This window comes from Pleuronectes platessa, chromosome 1 (assembly GCF_947347685.1).
Source record: "Pleuronectes platessa chromosome 1, fPlePla1.1, whole genome shotgun sequence".
Lineage (NCBI taxonomy): Eukaryota > Metazoa > Chordata > Actinopteri > Pleuronectiformes > Pleuronectidae > Pleuronectes > Pleuronectes platessa.
In genome coordinates this window covers 15,333,234-15,351,967 of record NC_070626.1, presented here as the reverse complement: position 1 = coordinate 15,351,967, position 18,734 = coordinate 15,333,234, and the positions used below count along the sequence as shown (strand labels likewise).

The window sequence follows — 18,734 nt, the reverse complement described above, 5'->3', positions numbered from 1 at the left end:
TGGATGTTACAGTGGTCAATATGGATTTACACGCATTTGATTAATCAATCAACAGCTGAAAATCCCCAAATGAGACGTAATTGTGTAACTAATTTTCACATTGTAGATCATTTAAAAAAGCATTTGGTTTCTTAACTACCCAACATTCATATACATTCTGTAATACTGTACCATAGGCGGGGTTGGTCATGGAAGAGGAGGGGTTGGTCATGGATGAGGAGGGGTTATTGAGGCTGAGAACAGGTAATGGGGGCTGCTTCATGATGACTGGCAGTGCTGTGGGGAGCGTCGTGCCCTGGAGTTTTAGCTTTACGAGCTTCATAGCGATGGAAAACTCCAGCCTGTCCATCTTTCCATCTTTGTTCATATCAGCCAAAGACCTGGCAGACAGATAGAATACAGAGAGTGAGAAAACAGTGTTAATCTATCCAAAGAAAAGATTTCAGTGAATATTCCCAGAATATCCGTCATTCTAAAAATGTGAATGTGTAACCGTTTGTGTTTCTCACCATATCTCAGCCAAAACTGAAGCAGGTAGCCCTGACTGGAGGAAAAATTTCCTTGCCTGCTCCCCTACAAAAAGACACAGAGTAGAAGTTCTGTATTTACATGACTCATATTTGTGGCATAAGTGGATATCCTTGGTTCAAACAGGGATGTCTCATGTAAATGCACTGGCAGGGCATTTACTGTGGCCATGATGCACCAACAGTCTATATGTGTGTTTCTGTTAGTACCTGAGACGTAGCCCATTGTTGGGGAGAGGGTGTCAAACTTCTGATCATGTTTGTCCCTCTCCCCAGGAGTGACTGCCCATATGCTTGGACCACCTAGAGAGGAAAGAGAAGTCATAAGTACTGATAAATCTAAAGCATCAGATGTAGAAAAAACAGCCACTGAAATTGTATTAATATCAAGGCAATCTGCTCAAAGAAGCAAGTTTACAAACAAGAATGTAGAATCATTTTATGACTTGCAGCGTAAAGGGCTTGCTTAATCTCATTATCTATTCACCACTATGCCGATGCAGGAGTGGGTGAAGTGTTGAGTGGTCCCCCAGTTACTTCAATTGTATTGGATTTGGCTGCAACACTGTTTACCCCCGAAACTCCAAAAGTGTTTTGTGGACTCAAACACTTCATCCCCCCCACACTCCGTCGGCAAAGTGGTGAGTAGACATACATTTTTTTGGGTGAGCTATGCCTTTAACCACAGGATCAATACCTGGGACACACACTCACTAATGCACGTGCACACACAAACAGCTTTAATGACGGTTTAAAGATGGGAGAGCACTGATATTGACCAAGTGATAATGAAACTTGGTGCTGCGTGCGGTGCTTTCACTTTGTTCCGACAGAGTGAGAGGACACAATCAAACATTAACTACTATTTACAGAGTCAAGGCTGACTACACAGCCACAGTCACATCAGCAGATACAGTAAATAGTCATATCACTACATCCCTTGTTTCCTATTAATTACTTGGACTGTGGCGACGCACCATAATCGCACCACAGTTTCATTATGAACCAGTTTCTTATTCATCTTATCTCTTGAGTTATCCCTTTCTATGTACCCTTTTGACCTGATACCATAAACAAAGCTGGCGCCAAAATATGGAAATAAATGAACCAACTTCATAAAGACCGCACGGGCATAGACTGCATTCAAAATAAGCAGTCCAAGAGATGGACCATGTCGAATGAGTGATTAAATCCTCACTAAGACGCATTATAAGAGATAATTATTAAAACAGTGAATATACAGGCAGATGCAAGTGTAGCAAAATATGCATATAACTGGAAACTATTACTCAGACAGGCACACTTTTGGCTTTGGCAGATCTCCAGGGTCTAAAACAAGACACAGCTCCCTCCACACACACACGCACGGTCAGATCCATCCATATGAACGGCTGATTATAGACAAATATTTTGAAGCTTGTTTACGATCCCAGAAGGGAAAAGTAATGCACACACACGTAAACTGACTCCGCGGTTCTCTCGCTCTCTCTCAGCTGACGTCTCATACTCTCTACAGTTTAAATGTTGATTTGTTTGAAATGATGCCATGATATCAACACTGATCATCGCATAATGATCAAGACTTTTCTTAATGAGTTAAATCTTTTTTCAGAGCAGCGCGTGTATTCATCAGCCGCTCGCCAGTGTTGTGCATGAACGAACGCAAAAGAACGCGTTCATTGAACACGTTCACTTTTGTGAGAACGATGAACTGAACGCACCTCAATGACAAATAATGTATTTGAACGGTGCACACGTTCATATTTCAGCGTCCTCGCTAATAGACGACAGGAAACTTCTCTCTTTATGTGTAACTTTATTAAAGTCCAGCGAACACGACACACTTCTTGTTCGTAACTCCGACACTCCTGTCATCCACTACTGTGTTCTTCACTTCGCTTCCTCATTCACCCTTGACATGCCAACTCATCAGCCAATGAGAGCCCGTCATGCCAGGTAACTCTCCAGCCATTGGTCTAGAACTGTCACTTGCCCCACCCCGACAGGTTCACTGACCCTCTGGAAATCCCAATACTTATTGACATGGTGTAGTTAGCTTAACATAAGTCATAACAAACACATAGCAGTCAAACAGAACATAAACCTAACTACCAGTCCGTTACAATATTATCTGAGGTCTAGCTAAAACGTTACGGAATGTTTTCCTTCTCCTGAGGAGAGACGCTGTCTAAATCGAATGCTTGCACCATGTCGTTGCTCAGTACCCGTGAAATGTCCGCGATGTAGCCTAACCTGAACCAAGTAACTCGACTTCGCACTACGTTACCCATGATTCATAGCACACACACATGCACACCAAACAAGCAACGTATTCCAAGTGTTTTCTTCTGGCCAGTGTCTCGGCTCCGAGCCGTAGTCTGGAGCTCGGCTCACGGGTTATCTTGGCTCGCTGTCCGGACCGCTCCATGAAGAAGGAGGAGGAGATGTTTCTTTACTTGGAATGCGGCCACTTTATTTCTCGGATATACAGCAGGAGCAACACTCGCATCACCTCTAGGTGGCCCGTCACTTCTCGTTATAAAACACACTTTTAGCGTCTTTTCCCACAATACCCAGGTGCACTACGTCACACAATACAAACTTTCCTTAAAGGGCCGGGCCAGGCCATACCTGCAACACAACAGCTCTTGGTCTCATATTCAGATGGCAAGAGAAAGCAGAGAGGGATTTTTACACACTGTCTGATAAAGATACCGACAGTAAAGGCAAGGGGTAGTGATGGATAAGGTTTTCTTTTACAAGTTAAGTCTTTCATTCTAACTTTCCACCTTAAAACTATGAAATGAACTGAACTATGAACTAGTTCAGAATTTAAATGGTGAACTATGAACGTGAACTATTCATGTTTACTTGTATGAACTGAATTTTGAACTAGTTCATGAGAGGTGTGAACTTGCACAACACTGCCGCTCGCTCTTTTCTACACACACACACTTTGTAAACTTAGTCAATATATGGAGGGCTTTAAGAGATGGCGCGCTCGGTTTGAAGTGGTTGACGCAGTGCACAGCACGAATGACAGAAACACATAGAAGAGCAGTAATTTACTGACAGTGCCGCTAATAAATAAACAACTTTCATGGTCCAAACATGTATGAAAAAACATGTTCCCTGGGTGTCTGCCCCCGACTTGGAGGCCCTGTGGCCGGGCTGTGAGCCTTCTCCAGGACGTGGAGCTGTCTGTGGTCCCTGCATTCATAGCCAGGGACTGTTTAGGTTTATATATCGCAAGTCTATCGTCATTGCGATATTCAACAATGTTATCTTGTGTTTTCCTAATATCGTGCAGCCCTAACACACACACACACACACACAAACTGCAGTGGTCTTACCATTCATTTTTGCAGGTGGCAGAGTCAGACAGAGGGGGAACTCCCGGTGGCGATCTCAGCTACTGCTCGCAGCCATCTGCAAAACACACAGTCACAGTGCAGTCATCAGTCAATACTGCAGCTCACACAGGACAGCGCTGGCACTGAGAGAGGGGTGAGGGGGGAAAAAAGAGTAAGAGACAGAAAGAGAGACTTGGGGAAAGGGAGAGAGAGAGAGAGAGAGAGAGTGTGTGCGTGTGTGAGAGAGGGGGAGATTGTGGTCAGTCAGCAGAGTCCAACAGGGCTCTTCCTGTTCTCTTCAGTCAGTAGCACTCTGGCCACGTCCCAAACCTTTTAAACCTCTGGGACTTGTTCCAATAGCATCCACACTGGCTCTGTAGTGGCCAGAGATCAGTGCAACACATACTGCACAGGCTCGGCTGAAATTTTCATACGAGAACATTCACACTGTCATTTTGTCTGTTCAGTACTACGTTGGTTTCGATTTGTCTCAAGCTCCAGCAGGCACAGAATGTGTCAGTGTTTAGCAAACATCAGTTTTAATGCAGCTGCCCAAGTTTTCTCTGCAGCAGTTGCAAAATGTTTTATCCTTCAGCAAATAAAAAAACACCATTATCAACTGGTTATCATAGACACATTGAGTGATCATCTGCAGATCAAGACTATAATGCACCTTGTGTCTGAACTTGAGGGTTTCACATCCTATTAGCAATTATCTAAAATGGGTCACCTAAAAAAATATGTTTGTTAAAGTACTTTATGTTGTCATTCATTCACTGTAACGCTTTGACCATGTCAACTACTAAATGACTAAAAGACCTATCTTACACATAGCGCAAAGTGGTGTCATGCACAACACAAGGGTCTTTGCTGGTTTCAGGTCGACAAAGATGACATTTTTCCGCCCACCATCTGAGCACTCAATGCTCTGTTGGTCTTATAAAGAGGTGTGGTCTTGTGCATTGTCATGTTGAAGCTGCAGAAGGAAATTACACTTTTGACCAACGCAAACCTGCTCTGAAGTCAGTCTCGCAGTATTACACTGCTAGTTTAAGGTCACATTATCCAAATAGTAGCATGCAGTCAGGTGCACACAACATGTGCAATGCTTTAAATACACCTGTACACAATAATAACAGCAAAATGCCAATGTGAGAGCACGCCTTGCTTTTAAATGAATGGGATATGGCATTATCATTCTTTTACCGCATGTTACGCCCAGAACGCATTATCTCATTAATCAAGAGAATAATCAACTCTTTGAACCATGTTCCAGTTTAACTAGCAAAAGTGGATTTGGACGCGCCCCTGAATACACGTGTTGTGCACTGTGATTGTTAAAATGGAGCCCTCAGAGGCTATAGCCATGTTAGCTGCTCTGTGAGGTAATACTTAGTCCTGCGAGTACAAATGCTAAAGCCTGTTCACCATGTTAGTTTAGTATTTTGATACAGGTGAGGCTAAAGGGAGTGTCAACATTTTGCATATATTTGGTCATAAACCAAAATTTACATTTTGTCTTGTGGTGTTTGAGGAGATTTCATCTTAGTTGTTAAGATTAATCCTCTGGGGATCTTGACAATCTGTACACAATCTTCTGTAAAGAGATTTCAGTCTGGTTCAAAGTTGTAGAGAACCTACCAAATCTAAAATCTGAAAAGTGTCCTTGCTGTCTCTCTGTCACACAGGATCATGGCTTTTTCAACATATGTTACATCATGTTTGAAACCTGTTCTTGTTGAATCTTGCACAAGTGTGGAAACCGGGCAACTGTTGCACAAACCAGTTCTATGCAGAAGGAGGATCCTTACCTACAAGGTTTTCAGTGATAAAGTTTTGAGGGAATATATTTAGAGCAAGGATAGAAGTTCCTGTGTTCCTGCTGGGTAAAAGCAATGCTTTCCAAGTTCACATCTTCTACATGTATGCACCATTCTCATCCTGATATTTGCATTTGCTTTATTCTTTCTTGTGTCCATCGCATGCTAGCAGGGTTGACTCTGGACACATGTGCTAACTCCTTTCCAGACATTTTACGAGAGGGCCGTCAGGAAAGATTCTGGGAGCAACTGGCTCGAACATTTGCGGAAATATCTCGAGGTCAGTGCAGGTCTTAAAGCAGCTGAAACTCACATTCAATACAAAACTAATATTATATTTATTTTGCCTAAAGGTAAATAGAGTGCTGCCCAACACCTGCTTCCTCCGTTATTATCTTCCATCAGCCAGTCAGAATCACATGATGAGGTCGGAGGAGGAAAAGGAGGAGAGAAATTCCAATCGCTCTGCACAACACTTCCTGCCCAGTAACCCACAGCCACAAGCATTCGCTCACACAACAGGAATCAGGAAGTGATCATTGATTTCGGTGGCGGGACAGCTTTGATGTCCCAGAAGAATATAATGGCTTCAGAGCTCAGGTTAGAGGCAGTGTGAGAATTACAGATTAAGGAGTGATTTTTTAAGATGCAAAATTCATGAAGGCTGACTTTGTTTATTGATATGAGCTTTCTGAAAGAGAATGCAAATGAGATAAAGGGATTAGAAATGAGTGGACAAGACTAACAGTAGAAGAGTGTTGTTGTTTTTTTTTTTTTTTTTTAAATGACCTGGTTGCTGCTCTCAGGGGGGCAGAGAAGAGCAAGGCAGAGCCAATAATCTACTGCCTGCCATCTGTCACTCTCTCTCTCTCTCCTCCTGGATCAAGTCTCCCTTTCCTCCAGTCTCTTTCAAAATTCTTTCCTTCTCCACTTTCTACCTTCTTCCTAATCCTGCCTGTTCCCCTTTGTACATGCACTTAACTGGGGTAGTGCATATGCAAATGTTATTTATTTCCTCTAGTGAGGCTTTATTCAATTTGCGTAACCTCTGCTACACTCTATAGGTTATAATGACCAAATGAGATATAGCACATGGACGAATGACTGGCTTTAAGGTTTAGCATTTCCATTGTGACAGTGACACATGGATTTAGCTTCTCCCGAAAGGACGGCTGATTGGCCAACTGACTGACTAGGCCGGGGACAGACTTCAGTGGCAGCCTTAGCTTTGCAAAGCTCATGCAAATCCTGTCAGATTCTTCCCTCAACATACGCATGAACACACACAAGTGGTCTCTGTCTCAGTAGAGGCCTTGAGCTGCAAAATGAATACAACATGCTCAGTATTTATGATAAACCCGCTTTGGTAGAATCGGGGTGAATGTCAGCTAGCAGGGCTCCACCTAGCTTAAAAACTGACTTCATTTTCTACTTCACCAATGATGCAACAACTATGAAATAACTATGAAACTATCAACCAAGCAGTTTTCACATCTTCAGAATAAAAAAAAAGTTCAAATTACCCTGTATTTTGCAAGAATTGTGTTATGTTCAAGTGCTTTTTAAAAATGTTTAAAAGTAATGAGTAATGAGAGGGGAATTGGTGATACGTTTACTTCTTCCACCATTGTGGATTGTAAGTGGTGACTTAATACCAAACCACTTCCTCAGAGTGTTGCCTGTCTTTTCGTTTCATTTTTGGGTTAACCCTAACCCTAACCGTTTCAGTTTTACTTTTGTCCCAATCGCATATGGGACTTCATTGTCTGTCAGTTAGTATATACAACACTGAGGAGTGTTGGATAAATAGCCTGCCTGTCCCTGACCTTACCTGCTTCACTGCAAGCTTTGAACCATGTGTGTCAAGCTGTCTCCTTCTCACTCAGAGCGCACATGTCTGCATGTTTATCCCTTATTATCTATTTAGTCCGGACCTTTTGTGAGGCCCCCCACTGCCAGGTAGTTTCTACTCTTCATGGACAGAAGGTAATAAATAACACAATGAAGAATCAGACAGAGATGAATGAGACTGACGAAAGGAGTCGCTGTTGTTTTTACAATGAACCTTTTCTCCTCTCTTGATCCCACCTCTCTCTCTCTCTCTCTCTCTCTCTCTCTCTCTCTCTCTCTCTCTCTCTCTCTCTCTCTCCTCTCTCTCTCTCTCTCTCTCCTCTCCTCTCTCTCTCCCTCTCTTCTCTCTCTCTCTCTCTACTCTCTCTCTCTCTCTCTCTTCTCTCTCTCTCTTCTCCTCTCTCTCTCTCTCTCTCTCTCTCTCTCTTCTCTCTCATCTCTCCCTCTCTCTCTCTCTCTCTCTCCTCTCTCTCTCTCTCTCTCTCTCTCTCTCTCTCTCTCTCTCTCTCTCTCTCTCTCTCTCTCTCTGCTTATACATCATGTTTGTTCTCCTGCCCCTCAATCTATACCCTGCCAGTTGGGTGACCCTGGCCTGTCCTCATTACCACTTTGCACAAGTGCCACCTCTTGTTCTAAGAAATGATTGATTTTCAGCTGCCTCGCTTGCTGGACCTAACACCAGTGGCATCAACTCCATCCACAATCTGTTTCCTGCCCTAGTAGCTCTCCCCCTCTGTGTGCATGTTTGTTTTATACAGTAAAATTACCCATCCTCCTTTCTTTTTCCAATGACTACACATCTCCTCTATCCAGCCAACCCCCTCTCTTCTGCAATATTTATTTAAGTCTGTCTTTTCCACTCACTCCCACCATCGAGCTGAGTCTTCAGTCTTGCTGCCTTCTTTAAGTGATATTTCAGGTACAAGCACATCCACCCACATCGCCATAAAGCCTTATCCACCAGTGGCATTCACACATTTAGAAAGTGCTGCTCAGACCTTTTTTGAGTGTGTCAATTGGATTTTGATTCATGCTGTTTGCAATGCAGTGTTTTGCTTTCTTAAGAGGCAAGGCATGCCTCTCCCTCCTTTAGTCACTTTGACCCACCCTGATTTGTAAATATATCATGGTATGGCAGCACTAGAGAAATATATCAAGATTTGACAGGACTAGTAAACAGTTTCAGAGTCAAACTGGCTTATTACTGCTGCACTGTGGATATACTGTATGCGCATGTGTTTCTTTGTATCTGTGTCATGGCTGTAGATTTAAGGAGTGTTGTTGAGGAGTGTTTTAAAAATGGATGAGTCAAAGGGCTGGATAAACCTTACAGCTGCTACATCACACTGTCAGCTCAGTGTTGGGCTTGTCCAGACGTTCTCTATGTTTATGTAATGTCACAAATGCTGCTCCAAGCATTTTTGCATGTAAAACAGTACTGATGATCTCAAGTGGCAATAAAGCTTTTGATAGCCTTTATTGATCATTTTAATAGTGTAATAATAACGTGCTTTGAGGATTCTTATCATATAGACATTTGCAGACATAGATGTCGAAACCATGTTGACCAAGTGAAAGCCAGTGTCCCTTCTTAAGACCCTTCCGAAACATTAAGCCACTGTTTAGTAATAAAATGATAGAAAGGTATTTAGACATAAAGGAAGGAAGCAAGAACCAATAGTCTGTCACGGTATGAGGAATCTTGACTGTGTGCACGTTTTGTTGGATATTTGTTTTCACATGGTGTTAATCTTGATGAAAAAAAGTTTATTAGGGAGGGAAATGTGGTGCATCTTACATTTAAGGGGACTATTGGGCCTAAGCGGTGGGTATTCCTGGCAAACAGAATAGATGGTGTGGATTTCTACATGGCTCTGTGATGGGATGTTTCCTACAGTCTCTGGTATTGAAAATTATGCTTGTGCTCTGGGTTTGTTGTCAGCTGTTTTTAATGGGACAAACATTTACATTGACAAAGACGTGATGGACCACAGTCCCCCTCACACCTCGCTCTGTCTGTCGGTTAGACAAACTGATAGAGTAACATTCCCTGATCACTTGTCAGCAGCCTGAGACCTGCCTGCAACCTGCTCAACTCGTTTGAACCGAGAGGGAACTGAGAAGACTTTCCAGCAATCAGCCACAAACACCAACAAACAAGAACCCAATACCCCACATCTGGCCATCGATCATAAAAGTAACACTTAATGAAGTCATAACTTAGCTAGCTAACCTAATCCCAGATCAGGACAGGAGCACCAGCTCCCCTCTGCTCAGCACTTAGTTTTTTTTTATATTCCTGAATTAAAATTGATCACGTAAACAAACGTAGACAGAGAAAAACAACACGTACTTTATATAACGCGTGTCAAACTAGCCACAGAAACATTAGCACAACATCAAACTCGCTTGCTTAGATGGACAGTTTGCTTACCTCTGAGACCACGGCCCATAAAAACCACCGCTTCTGAACTTTACAGGGCTCTAAACTTACAACCCGACACTTCCGGGAGGTTCTCCAGACCCAGCGCGGAGGCTCGGTATCCGAAAAAAGGAGTAAACGCTGGAGAAATGCCGAAGTTTCGCGGCGCTGCTGGTCCGAGGACCTGTTGCTGACAGCTCCGAGTGTCACACCAACAACATGGCTGACGGCGAGTGATGTGTGGCTGTTTAACGTCTCCCCTTCCTCCGGGAGGGAGGAGCAGGAGGAGGAGGAGGTGGGAGAGCCGGGGAGGAAGCAGCCAGGGCGAGAGTGATGGAGGGAGACGAGTGAAGAAGAAAGTATAACACCAAACACATCTTAAATTTTAAGTCCTGCAGTATTTCAAGATCCCTGCGTCGTGCTCTTCATACGTCAATGTAGTCCTGTTCCTAAACTCTGACATGCCTCCTGAATATTAAAGTATGAAAACGGTCGGTCACAATAGGAATAAAATGGCTGATAAATCGTGTGGTAAATATTACAGTTAACTACCATACAAATATAATGCTTTATTTCACTATTAGATTGTTCTATATCATTTTGTAATCCCTTACGTGCTTACTACATCTCCCACAGTGCACTGCGGCTGCTTCACGTTACATTTCGCGACTTTTTCAAACAAATCGCGACCTGCCGCAAAGCGCTTTTACCTCCAGTTCAGAACTCGATGCCTTGCAGGACGAGCGGGCAGCGGGATGTTCAACAAAAAGCCCAGAAGGAACTTTCGCCAGAGGAAACACAGCTCCAGCGACGGAGAGGACAAGCGGGAGGCCGGCGGTGATGGGGGCGACACTGAGATTCCTCCGGCGGGGCTCAATAAGGTGCTCAAAGTGGCCCCGGGCCGCGGGATCTCCTGCAGCTCCAAGCCGGAATCAACGCCTCCGAGGAGGGACTCGCCTGACAGCAGCGGCGGAGAGGAGGCAGAGCCGCTGGAAGTGACAGAGGGGAAGAAAGAGAGGGAGGACGATGCAGGAAAAAAGAAAACAAACACTGTCCTCAGCTTCTCTGACGACAGAGAAGGTAACTAAGATGGAGCTGGACAACGTTAAACCATCGCCGAAGGCAAAGTATCATGAAATTAGTTGACTAATTGACAAAACAACTAAGACATACCGACATGGTATATTTGATCAGAGGTGTTGTTAATGGATGATTTTAATGCTCTTGAACACACATTTAGAAAAGTGTCAACTCAACCCAGACCACCAGGAGGCCCTCAATACCCCAAGTTAGTTCACCATCTGCGCAGAGGGGTCCTGTATTAGTTAGTGGCTCTGTATTGGGAAAGGGGCCCCTTGTTAAAATAGATAAAGTTGTATTTACCTCAAAGTAGGAGTAGAGTTGAGTATTATTGCAGTGTAGGACTGTTTGGTTTCTAGCTTTGTAGCCATATAATGTTTTCTTCTCATTGTCTCAGCTGAAGAACCAGCATTTAGACTGAAGAAGTCCTCTGATAAAGCTGTGCTGTTCCAATCCAGGAAGAAGGAAGCTTCACTAGCCAAGATCACCCACAGCAAAGGTAGGATGCATGAATGGATCATGTCCAAAAATGCTCATGACCCTTAAACACTGTGACAATAACCAATACATATAGTTACTATGTTGCTAGCGTATTTATTACATACAACCAAAACACTCTTATAGCAGTCCAACATATTAGCCCTGCAAATAAAAAAACTACACTAATGAAAGGTACAATGCTAAGGTTTGTATGAAAGTAAAGAAATTCTTGAATATACACCAGAACTCCTCCCAATGTATTAGTAGTGAGCACATTATCGGATATGGTCTCTTACAGAGGAATATTTCTTTCAAAAAGGAAGCTGCCAATTCCAGACTTGGATTCTCAGCCAACAAACTTAACTTCTCTCAGTTATTAATGATATTAAAACCAAGTAAAGCAAAGATTTTCAACTTATCTCTGCAATTGTCAAGATAATTATGCAGTGATGTTGGACAGCATCTTCATATATACAAATGTTTCCCTCTTCTCTCTCCCAGCCACAGCTGGTGTCAGTGTCCCACCATCTGTTTCTCCCCGGCAAGATTCTGACAGTCAGTCTTCACCACATGATCTGTCCCATAGTGATGACAGTGAAGATGATGATAATGATGACGATGACAGTGACAGCAAGAAAGATGACAGTGACAGTGATGAAGGTGGTGCCGGGTCTCCCTCAGCTAGCTCAGCCTCGGACTCCAGCCGCTCTCCTGCTAGACCAGGTGTGGGTTTTTGTGGGAGTATACTGTGTGTGTATGTCAGAGAGTAATACATTCACAGAAAGACAGAGTGTGCATTTTGGGGGTTTAAATTCACGGAGGGTTGGTTGGAAGTTTGTACTTCAGTTTGCTGACTTTTCCTGTGCATTAATTGGCACGAATGCACATTCCTGCACTTTCATGTCTGTTTCTTTTCTTAATTTAGTACGTATACCCAACGCTGAAGCGATCCTAGCAGCCAAGAGGCAGCGTCAGGCCGTTCGATCCAAGAAAGAGTACATTTCCCTGGGCAGAGATGGCCAGAGCTCTGCAGGTAGCACCCCAGATCACTACAGCCGGGATGATGATGAGGAAAGAGTCATTGATGATGATGATGAACCAGATGATCATCAGAGAAGAATCGAGTTTGCCCCACGACTGAAGAGCATCAGAGAGAGGATTGCAGAGAAGATTGGTATGTGAGGCGGAGAGAAAGGGAAGATGGGGTGAAGAGGGGAGAGAGGAAGGGGATGATAAAATATAATGTGTGTTCTGATGCATGAATGTATGAGCTGTCAAACTATAGTAGATATCAAAAAATGCCTGTTGGTATAGTGCGTATCTTGTTTGTTTTTGTGTAATCTAGGAGGGAGTGATGGCAGTCTGTCATGGAGTGATGGGGAAGAGCAGGAACTTTGGGAGGAAACACAAATTGGGAAAGGAGTCAAGAGACATCCAGGACAACAGGTAAAAAAAGCTCAATGAAACACCTTCCTGTCTTTTACTTACTTTTTCCTGTTTAAATCTTTCTCACACCTTTTCAAAATTTATTTTTTCTTAAAGTTTTCTTTCTCGTTTGACGTTTCTGTGTTGCACTCTTTCTGGATTACTCCTTTGTCCCAGCCAGTGTGCAGCTGGACTTACAGCAGAATAGTTTCTCTTTCTGAAGACTTCTACCTGCAGAGTCGCTTCTCCTCTCTGCTAAGCAGGTTTGACGTCCTTTATCCTCTCGTCTTCTTCCTCTCAGAGCCCATCTGGCAGTGAGTCCAGCAGCTGCAGCATCAGCAGGCGAGACAGACGAAGACAAAAGATGAGAATGTCAAAGACCCTTCCTTCTATCAGTGTTGCAATGGTCAAGAGGAGGATCACTGGAAAGTAATAATTTTTTCTATCTATATCTGCCTTTATATCACACCATAACATTTTCAATGTAAGTGAAATAACAGTTTTGCTTCAGATACATTTTTCATGCTTATATTTTTTCTTTTCTACTGTATGTATGTATTAGTACTCAGTGCCTAGCAGTACTTTTGTTGTAATCAAAAATACACGACAAAAGTTTTCCTCACTTTCCTCTCTTTTTCTTCTTTTGAGACTGGACTCCCTGAAGGAGGTGCACAGAGCGCGGCAAGCGGAGTTGCGGAGGATGGAGGGAGATGTTGAAAGTGCTACAACCTCGGTGGAGGCACTGACTGAGAGTTCCTCGGAGAGGCAGCTGAAGTTCTACAGGAGCATGACCCTCTATGTCCACAACCTGTTGGAGTGTCTGCAGGAAAAGGTCAATAATTAATGAGTCTCCAAACGATACTGTCTCTACTCTATCGATATGTCTATAAACATATTAAAGTTGATAGAATTAAATACAAAATGCATTTTTATATTCAGAGAGGATGATAGTTTATCAATCAACTGTGTGTCAGTGAGAACTGGTTGCAGAGCCTGACTTGTGATTGTCAGGCTGATAACCAGCCTTCAAGTTTTGGTTGACAATGTTGTTGAAATTGCTATATTTCATGATTTTTATCTGGTGGGATCTGATTTGACAAAATCAATAAACTCAGTGTGTCTCCAGAAAGTTCCAATCCAAAGTGCTGAGCATTTTTAAGACCTGACCAGTGGTCTCACATTGTGCAAGCCAGAGCCTCCCCAGCAGTTGACTGTGGTCCAAGTCAGCTGTCGAATCGTGGATGATGCAAAACCAAAGGAGAATAATGTCTGTTCATAAATGTTATATTCTCCATCAATCAAGAGATTTTGTCTGACACCAGCAGCATTAGTGTTTTGTAGGAAACACTAATGCCCCCCTTTTGGAAGATGAATGGTGGTAATTTTCTCACTGAGAAAACTGTGTTGACTGTAGGTTGTGGAGATCAACTCTTTGGAGCTGGAGCTTCACACTTTGCTGTCTGACCAGATGGATGAGCTGTGTGCTCAGAGAAGACAGAAGGTCAAGGAGCAGGCCGAGCGTCTGCAGCAGCTCAGCTGTGAGTTTTATCATTCAACTGTAAACATTCCTCTTGTGCTTGTGTGTTTTTTGCTATTCTTAATTCTAGTCAGTAAGAGTCTTTTTTTTTTTCATGAAAGCAGAGTTGAAGTCCTGTGAGACTTTTTTGATCCCCATTTGAAAGTGTGGGTCAATTCTGTAAGTGATTCATTGTGTCAGTGAAACAACAAGATAGCAAACAAGTGATATTGGTTTAGTCCTTTCTTGGTATTGTTTCCCAGGAGGAACATTCCAGGCAGAAACTTTCTGCTGTAGATATGGAAAGTAAAAAGGAATCCAAGAAGGAATGTTGGAATTAACTGGATTTTTCACCTCATTTTTCAGATAGCACAGAGGAGCAGGGTGGAAGCTCAGCCAATGGATCAGAAAATCAAGGGTGAGTATAATAAAATAACTGTCGAGACCCATTTTCCATCTTTGGTTTACACTTTTTCAGATATATTAAATATATTGTACCCTCAATCTACAATATTTCTGAAATAGAAAATTAGAAATGGCTACATAATTTATTTATTAAAATCCATTACACGAATATTACAAAATAGGATATATTCAAGTGTAGTTGAATAGCTCCTCTGCTCTACTCTTACATACATCCACAATATTTGTCTTTTGTGTCGCAGTGGCACAAGCACTGAGGAAGACTTTGATATCCCTGAGGACTCCCAACCTTCAGCAGAAGAGGAAGAGCAGCTACAGAAGGAAAAGGGTAAGTACGAATAAGTGTGACTCAAATCTCATCTGTTCAACTGTAAGCTTAATCGCTTTATTGTAAAAATCTAGCTTTAATACTGTTAGGTGTTCTACCGTAAAAAACAGATGAAATTCAAAATGTATCAAGTCCAGGGTGAATAACTATCTCACTCACTCTTCTTCCTCTCCAGCTGATATCATGTTGAGGTCCCAGGCGTTGTTTTCGGACGTTCAGGATGACTTCTTCGATGTTAAAAAGATTCTGTCACGCTTTGAAGAATGGAGAGGATCTTACTCTGACTCTTACCACAGTGCCTACATCTCTCTGTGTCTGCCAAAGTTGTTGAACCCGATCATTAGGCATCAGATGCTGTCGTGGAACCCACTGAAGGTTTGCACACAAACAAAGAGGTTTAGTGAATGCATACACACCTGGCATTACACAACACGTGACATGTTGTGTGCCTAATGTTATGGTTGTCTGTGTGTCTCAGGATGCCAGTGGGGACTTTGAAAACCTCCCATGGTTCTCAGCAGTGGAGACATTTTGTCATGGACATGGCCATGAGGAGCTGGAACACACAGACAGAGAGACGTTGTCTAATGTCATAGAAAAGACGGTCCTACCCAAAATGACCGGTAACACACACACTCACACACTCAGATATGATCTCTGACTTTTCCCCACTGCTCTACACTCCTTTCTACCACTATTAGGTAAAATGTCCATTAAGTAATAGATGCAAAAGTGCCTGAGAACTATATTTTTTATAATTGGAAAATGATATGTTAATATAAGTAACTACTTTTACATTTTTTTATTTTGTGTTTTTACAAATCCATCAGTATATCCATGAATTCCATCTCATAGGCTTACTGTACATGCTTTCCTGGAGAACAGAGATACTTGGATTAGTTGCAGTATCTACTGTATTTCTATCCTCTTCATTGACAAAATAATTCCCATCTCCCTTGTCTACTTCTTGCTTTGTATGCTCTAGGCCCATGGTGCTTGTTGTAGGGCAGGCTAGCGCTCAGATCTGATTGATTGGTCATGTTGGCTATTCACCCACCGTTAAACATTCCACCCACCTCTTTGGCTTGTATGACGTGACAGATGTGAGAAACTACAGAAGCCTCATTCTCTGTCTGTCTTTGTTCTGCTCTGATGCTTAGCCTTTGTGGAGCTGGTGTGGGATCCCATGTCCCGTCAACAGTCAGCCTGTCTCACTGATGTGTGTCACAGCCTGAGGGAGGACTACTCCATCTTTGAAGGAGTGCAGAGCAAACCAGTCAAGGTACATTAAACCCTCACACAACAGAGTTCTATATTAATCATCACAGAAACCATCCAGCTTCTATCCTGTCCTGCTATTTTAGCTGATTTTTTTTAAGTTAAAAATTAATTTACAGTGAAAATGAATGTCTAATATCTAACAATTAAGTGATATGGAAAAAACATTAAAACCATGTATCAACATGTTTGTATTAACATTGTGTGTTTTTGTCCTGTGCAGACATTCATAGAGGCTGTGGGGAGGAGACTGAGGAGCTGTGTTGATGAAGATGTCTTCATCCCTCTGTACCCCAAAAAGTTAGTTAGTTGAAATTAAAGCATCTTTACTTAAATGACTTGCCGTGACAAAGCAGGCGGGACTTCACCTCAGTGTCCTTCTTATTAAGCACAGCAACCAATGTCTTGACCAATTATCCACTATACGTCACATGTCCCTGCTGAATTGTTAAATAGAATTGTCAGATCAGTGACTCACGTTGATGTAGTTTTTCAAAGTACAGGTCAATCAAAATGGTGTCAAATGATGTTTTGATTTATTTATGCTGTTTGTTTATTATCCAGGTTCTCAGAGGACAAGTTGTCTCTTCAGAGTCGCTTCAGGGAACAACAGTTCTGGATGGCAATAAAAGTACTGCTTTCCCTAACAAATTAGGTATCTTAAATTGTCTCTGTTGTACCATGTGGGGGCGCTAAAGCTGAGTTGTTTTGTATTTCCATTAGCTACTAGGTAACATGGGGAAATGGGCTTTGCTGCTTCCTGAGACTTTACTAAAGGAACTGATGTTGGACAAACTGCTGAGCAGATACCTGATGATCGCTCTATGCAGTCACACTCAACCCAGCAATACTGACCTTGCATGCAAAAAGGTATTTTGAATTTATATTGGTAATGTGGAATGTGAATCTATGCACCCGTATCTATTTCCCCCACTTAACCTACACTTCTCTCTCTCTCTCCTCTCCTCTTATTAGATTGGAGATAGTCTTCCCATCTCTTGGTTCAAAGGTGTGAGCGTTTGTTTGCCTCAGCTCCAGAATTTTGAGAACCATCTGGTTCAAAAAGTTCATACCATCTGCAAACAACAGTCTCCTAAAGAGGCAAACACGAGGTAATAAAAAACATGTTTCCATAAGAAAGACAACTTTTAGAAATGCAGTCAACTTAAGGCAGCTTAGGCCTTTCAATGAGAAAAACTATTTTATCTAGTTCAAGGCCTTCTCAAAATCTACTGTAGGAAAATGTTGGATTGTTTTTAGTTTTTACATACTGTATATTCTGTGTACTATTATTTTATTGGTTAAATAACTACTAAAGGATATCAATTTATTTGTTGCCTTTAAATAAAAAATCTCATTTTTTGAAGAGGCTGTATGTTTGTGGTTACAAACATACAGCTGCTCCCCAATCGTGTAATATGTGCATCATCACAACTTTAAGTGAAAAATGGCTGATCTTTGTTTTAGTTGTCAAGTTGATGGACGATCACACATTGGATTCATAAGTCAATAACAAGATCATAACTGTAATTCTCTAACCAAGATATTTGCTGTTTGCTTCAGGTCTGCTGTGGTTGAAGTTCTGCAGCTTCTGAGCAGAATCAGGTGCAATGACTCCATCTTGGCCATAGCAGAGAAATACCACTATGAAGATGTCATCTACTCTCATCAGCTGCTGAACCAAGACAATGAATGATGCGTTGCTAAATGTGGTTGAACATAAATATGGCAACAAATGATTAACCAAGGAAACTTTAAGAAATTGAGAAACAATTTTTTTTAGTCATGAATTGTTTTTCTATGTTTTGTACATGAGAACTGTATTTTTATGAATAAATATTTGCATTGTCATTAATATATCTGGTTATATTTAGAATCTAAATTAAAAATCACAATTATGCAAAGTCCTTCATTGGTGCATAAAATCCAGAATGCAAGAATTCATTTTTATTGTAATTACTCAGTTATTAACACAATTTAAACTAAACCACTATAACAGCCAAATTAATCCCAAACTCTGCGCCTCTGGCTCTGCATGAATCCTTTAGATTTATGTCTTTGACATGTCATCCCTACACAACCAAACGGTGACATGACGCCTAAGGACATAAGGATATTTGTCTTGTTTTCACACCTGTTTGCTTCCATAAGCTAAATGTATAAAATAGTAAAGCCTGGATGTATGTTAGTGACTTATTAACTTTCCCATAAAGCTGTAAGAAAGACTCAAG

At 42.0% G+C, this 18,734-nt stretch overlaps 2 protein-coding genes across 3 annotated transcripts in view; one reads left to right on the top strand and one right to left on the bottom strand.

Annotated features, from left to right (window-relative positions):
• itsn2b (intersectin 2b) overlaps positions 1 to 10,217 on the bottom strand; it is a 30,451-nt gene extending 20,234 nt beyond the window's left edge. For both annotated transcript variants that reach the window (XM_053417759.1, XM_053417769.1), the window contains exons 1-5: positions 9,986 to 10,217; positions 3,881 to 3,956; positions 738 to 830; positions 510 to 573; positions 172 to 380 (exon numbers count right to left, since the gene is read on the bottom strand). In XM_053417759.1, coding sequence (XP_053273734.1) covers positions 172 to 380; positions 510 to 573; positions 738 to 830; positions 3,881 to 3,887 — 373 coding nt within the window. In that variant the 5' untranslated portion in view covers positions 3,888 to 3,956; positions 9,986 to 10,217. The remainder of the gene's footprint in view (positions 1 to 171; positions 381 to 509; positions 574 to 737; positions 831 to 3,880; positions 3,957 to 9,985) is intronic.
• Positions 10,218 to 10,685: 468 nt separating this feature from the next.
• gcfc2 (GC-rich sequence DNA-binding factor 2) lies at positions 10,686 to 18,728 on the top strand. Its single transcript, XM_053417738.1, has 18 exons — positions 10,686 to 11,053; positions 11,451 to 11,552; positions 12,035 to 12,256; positions 12,459 to 12,707; positions 12,879 to 12,979; positions 13,260 to 13,387; positions 13,607 to 13,790; positions 14,373 to 14,496; positions 14,841 to 14,892; positions 15,140 to 15,225; positions 15,401 to 15,600; positions 15,704 to 15,848; positions 16,386 to 16,507; positions 16,727 to 16,803; positions 17,068 to 17,134; positions 17,227 to 17,373; positions 17,479 to 17,615; positions 18,067 to 18,728. Exons 1-18 carry the CDS (start codon positions 10,729 to 10,731, stop codon positions 18,197 to 18,199), a joined length of 2,601 nt encoding a protein of 866 aa, XP_053273713.1. The 5' UTR covers positions 10,686 to 10,728; the 3' UTR covers positions 18,200 to 18,728.
• Positions 18,729 to 18,734: the final 6 nt, after the last annotated feature.

What these genes read in the sequence shown, in the direction of transcription:
- gcfc2 (XM_053417738.1), top strand. Translation starts at nt 10,729, where the DNA reads ATGTTCAACAAAAAGCCCAGAAGGAACTTTCGCCAGAGGAAACACAGC. An exon ending in GAGGATTGCAGAGAAGATTG is followed by an intron (nt 12,708 to 12,878) that starts GTATGTGAGGCG and finishes TGTGTAATCTAG; the next exon opens with GAGGGAGTGATGGCAGTCTG. An exon ending in GGTCCTACCCAAAATGACCG is followed by an intron (nt 15,849 to 16,385) that starts GTAACACACACA and finishes TCTGATGCTTAG; the next exon opens with CCTTTGTGGAGCTGGTGTGG.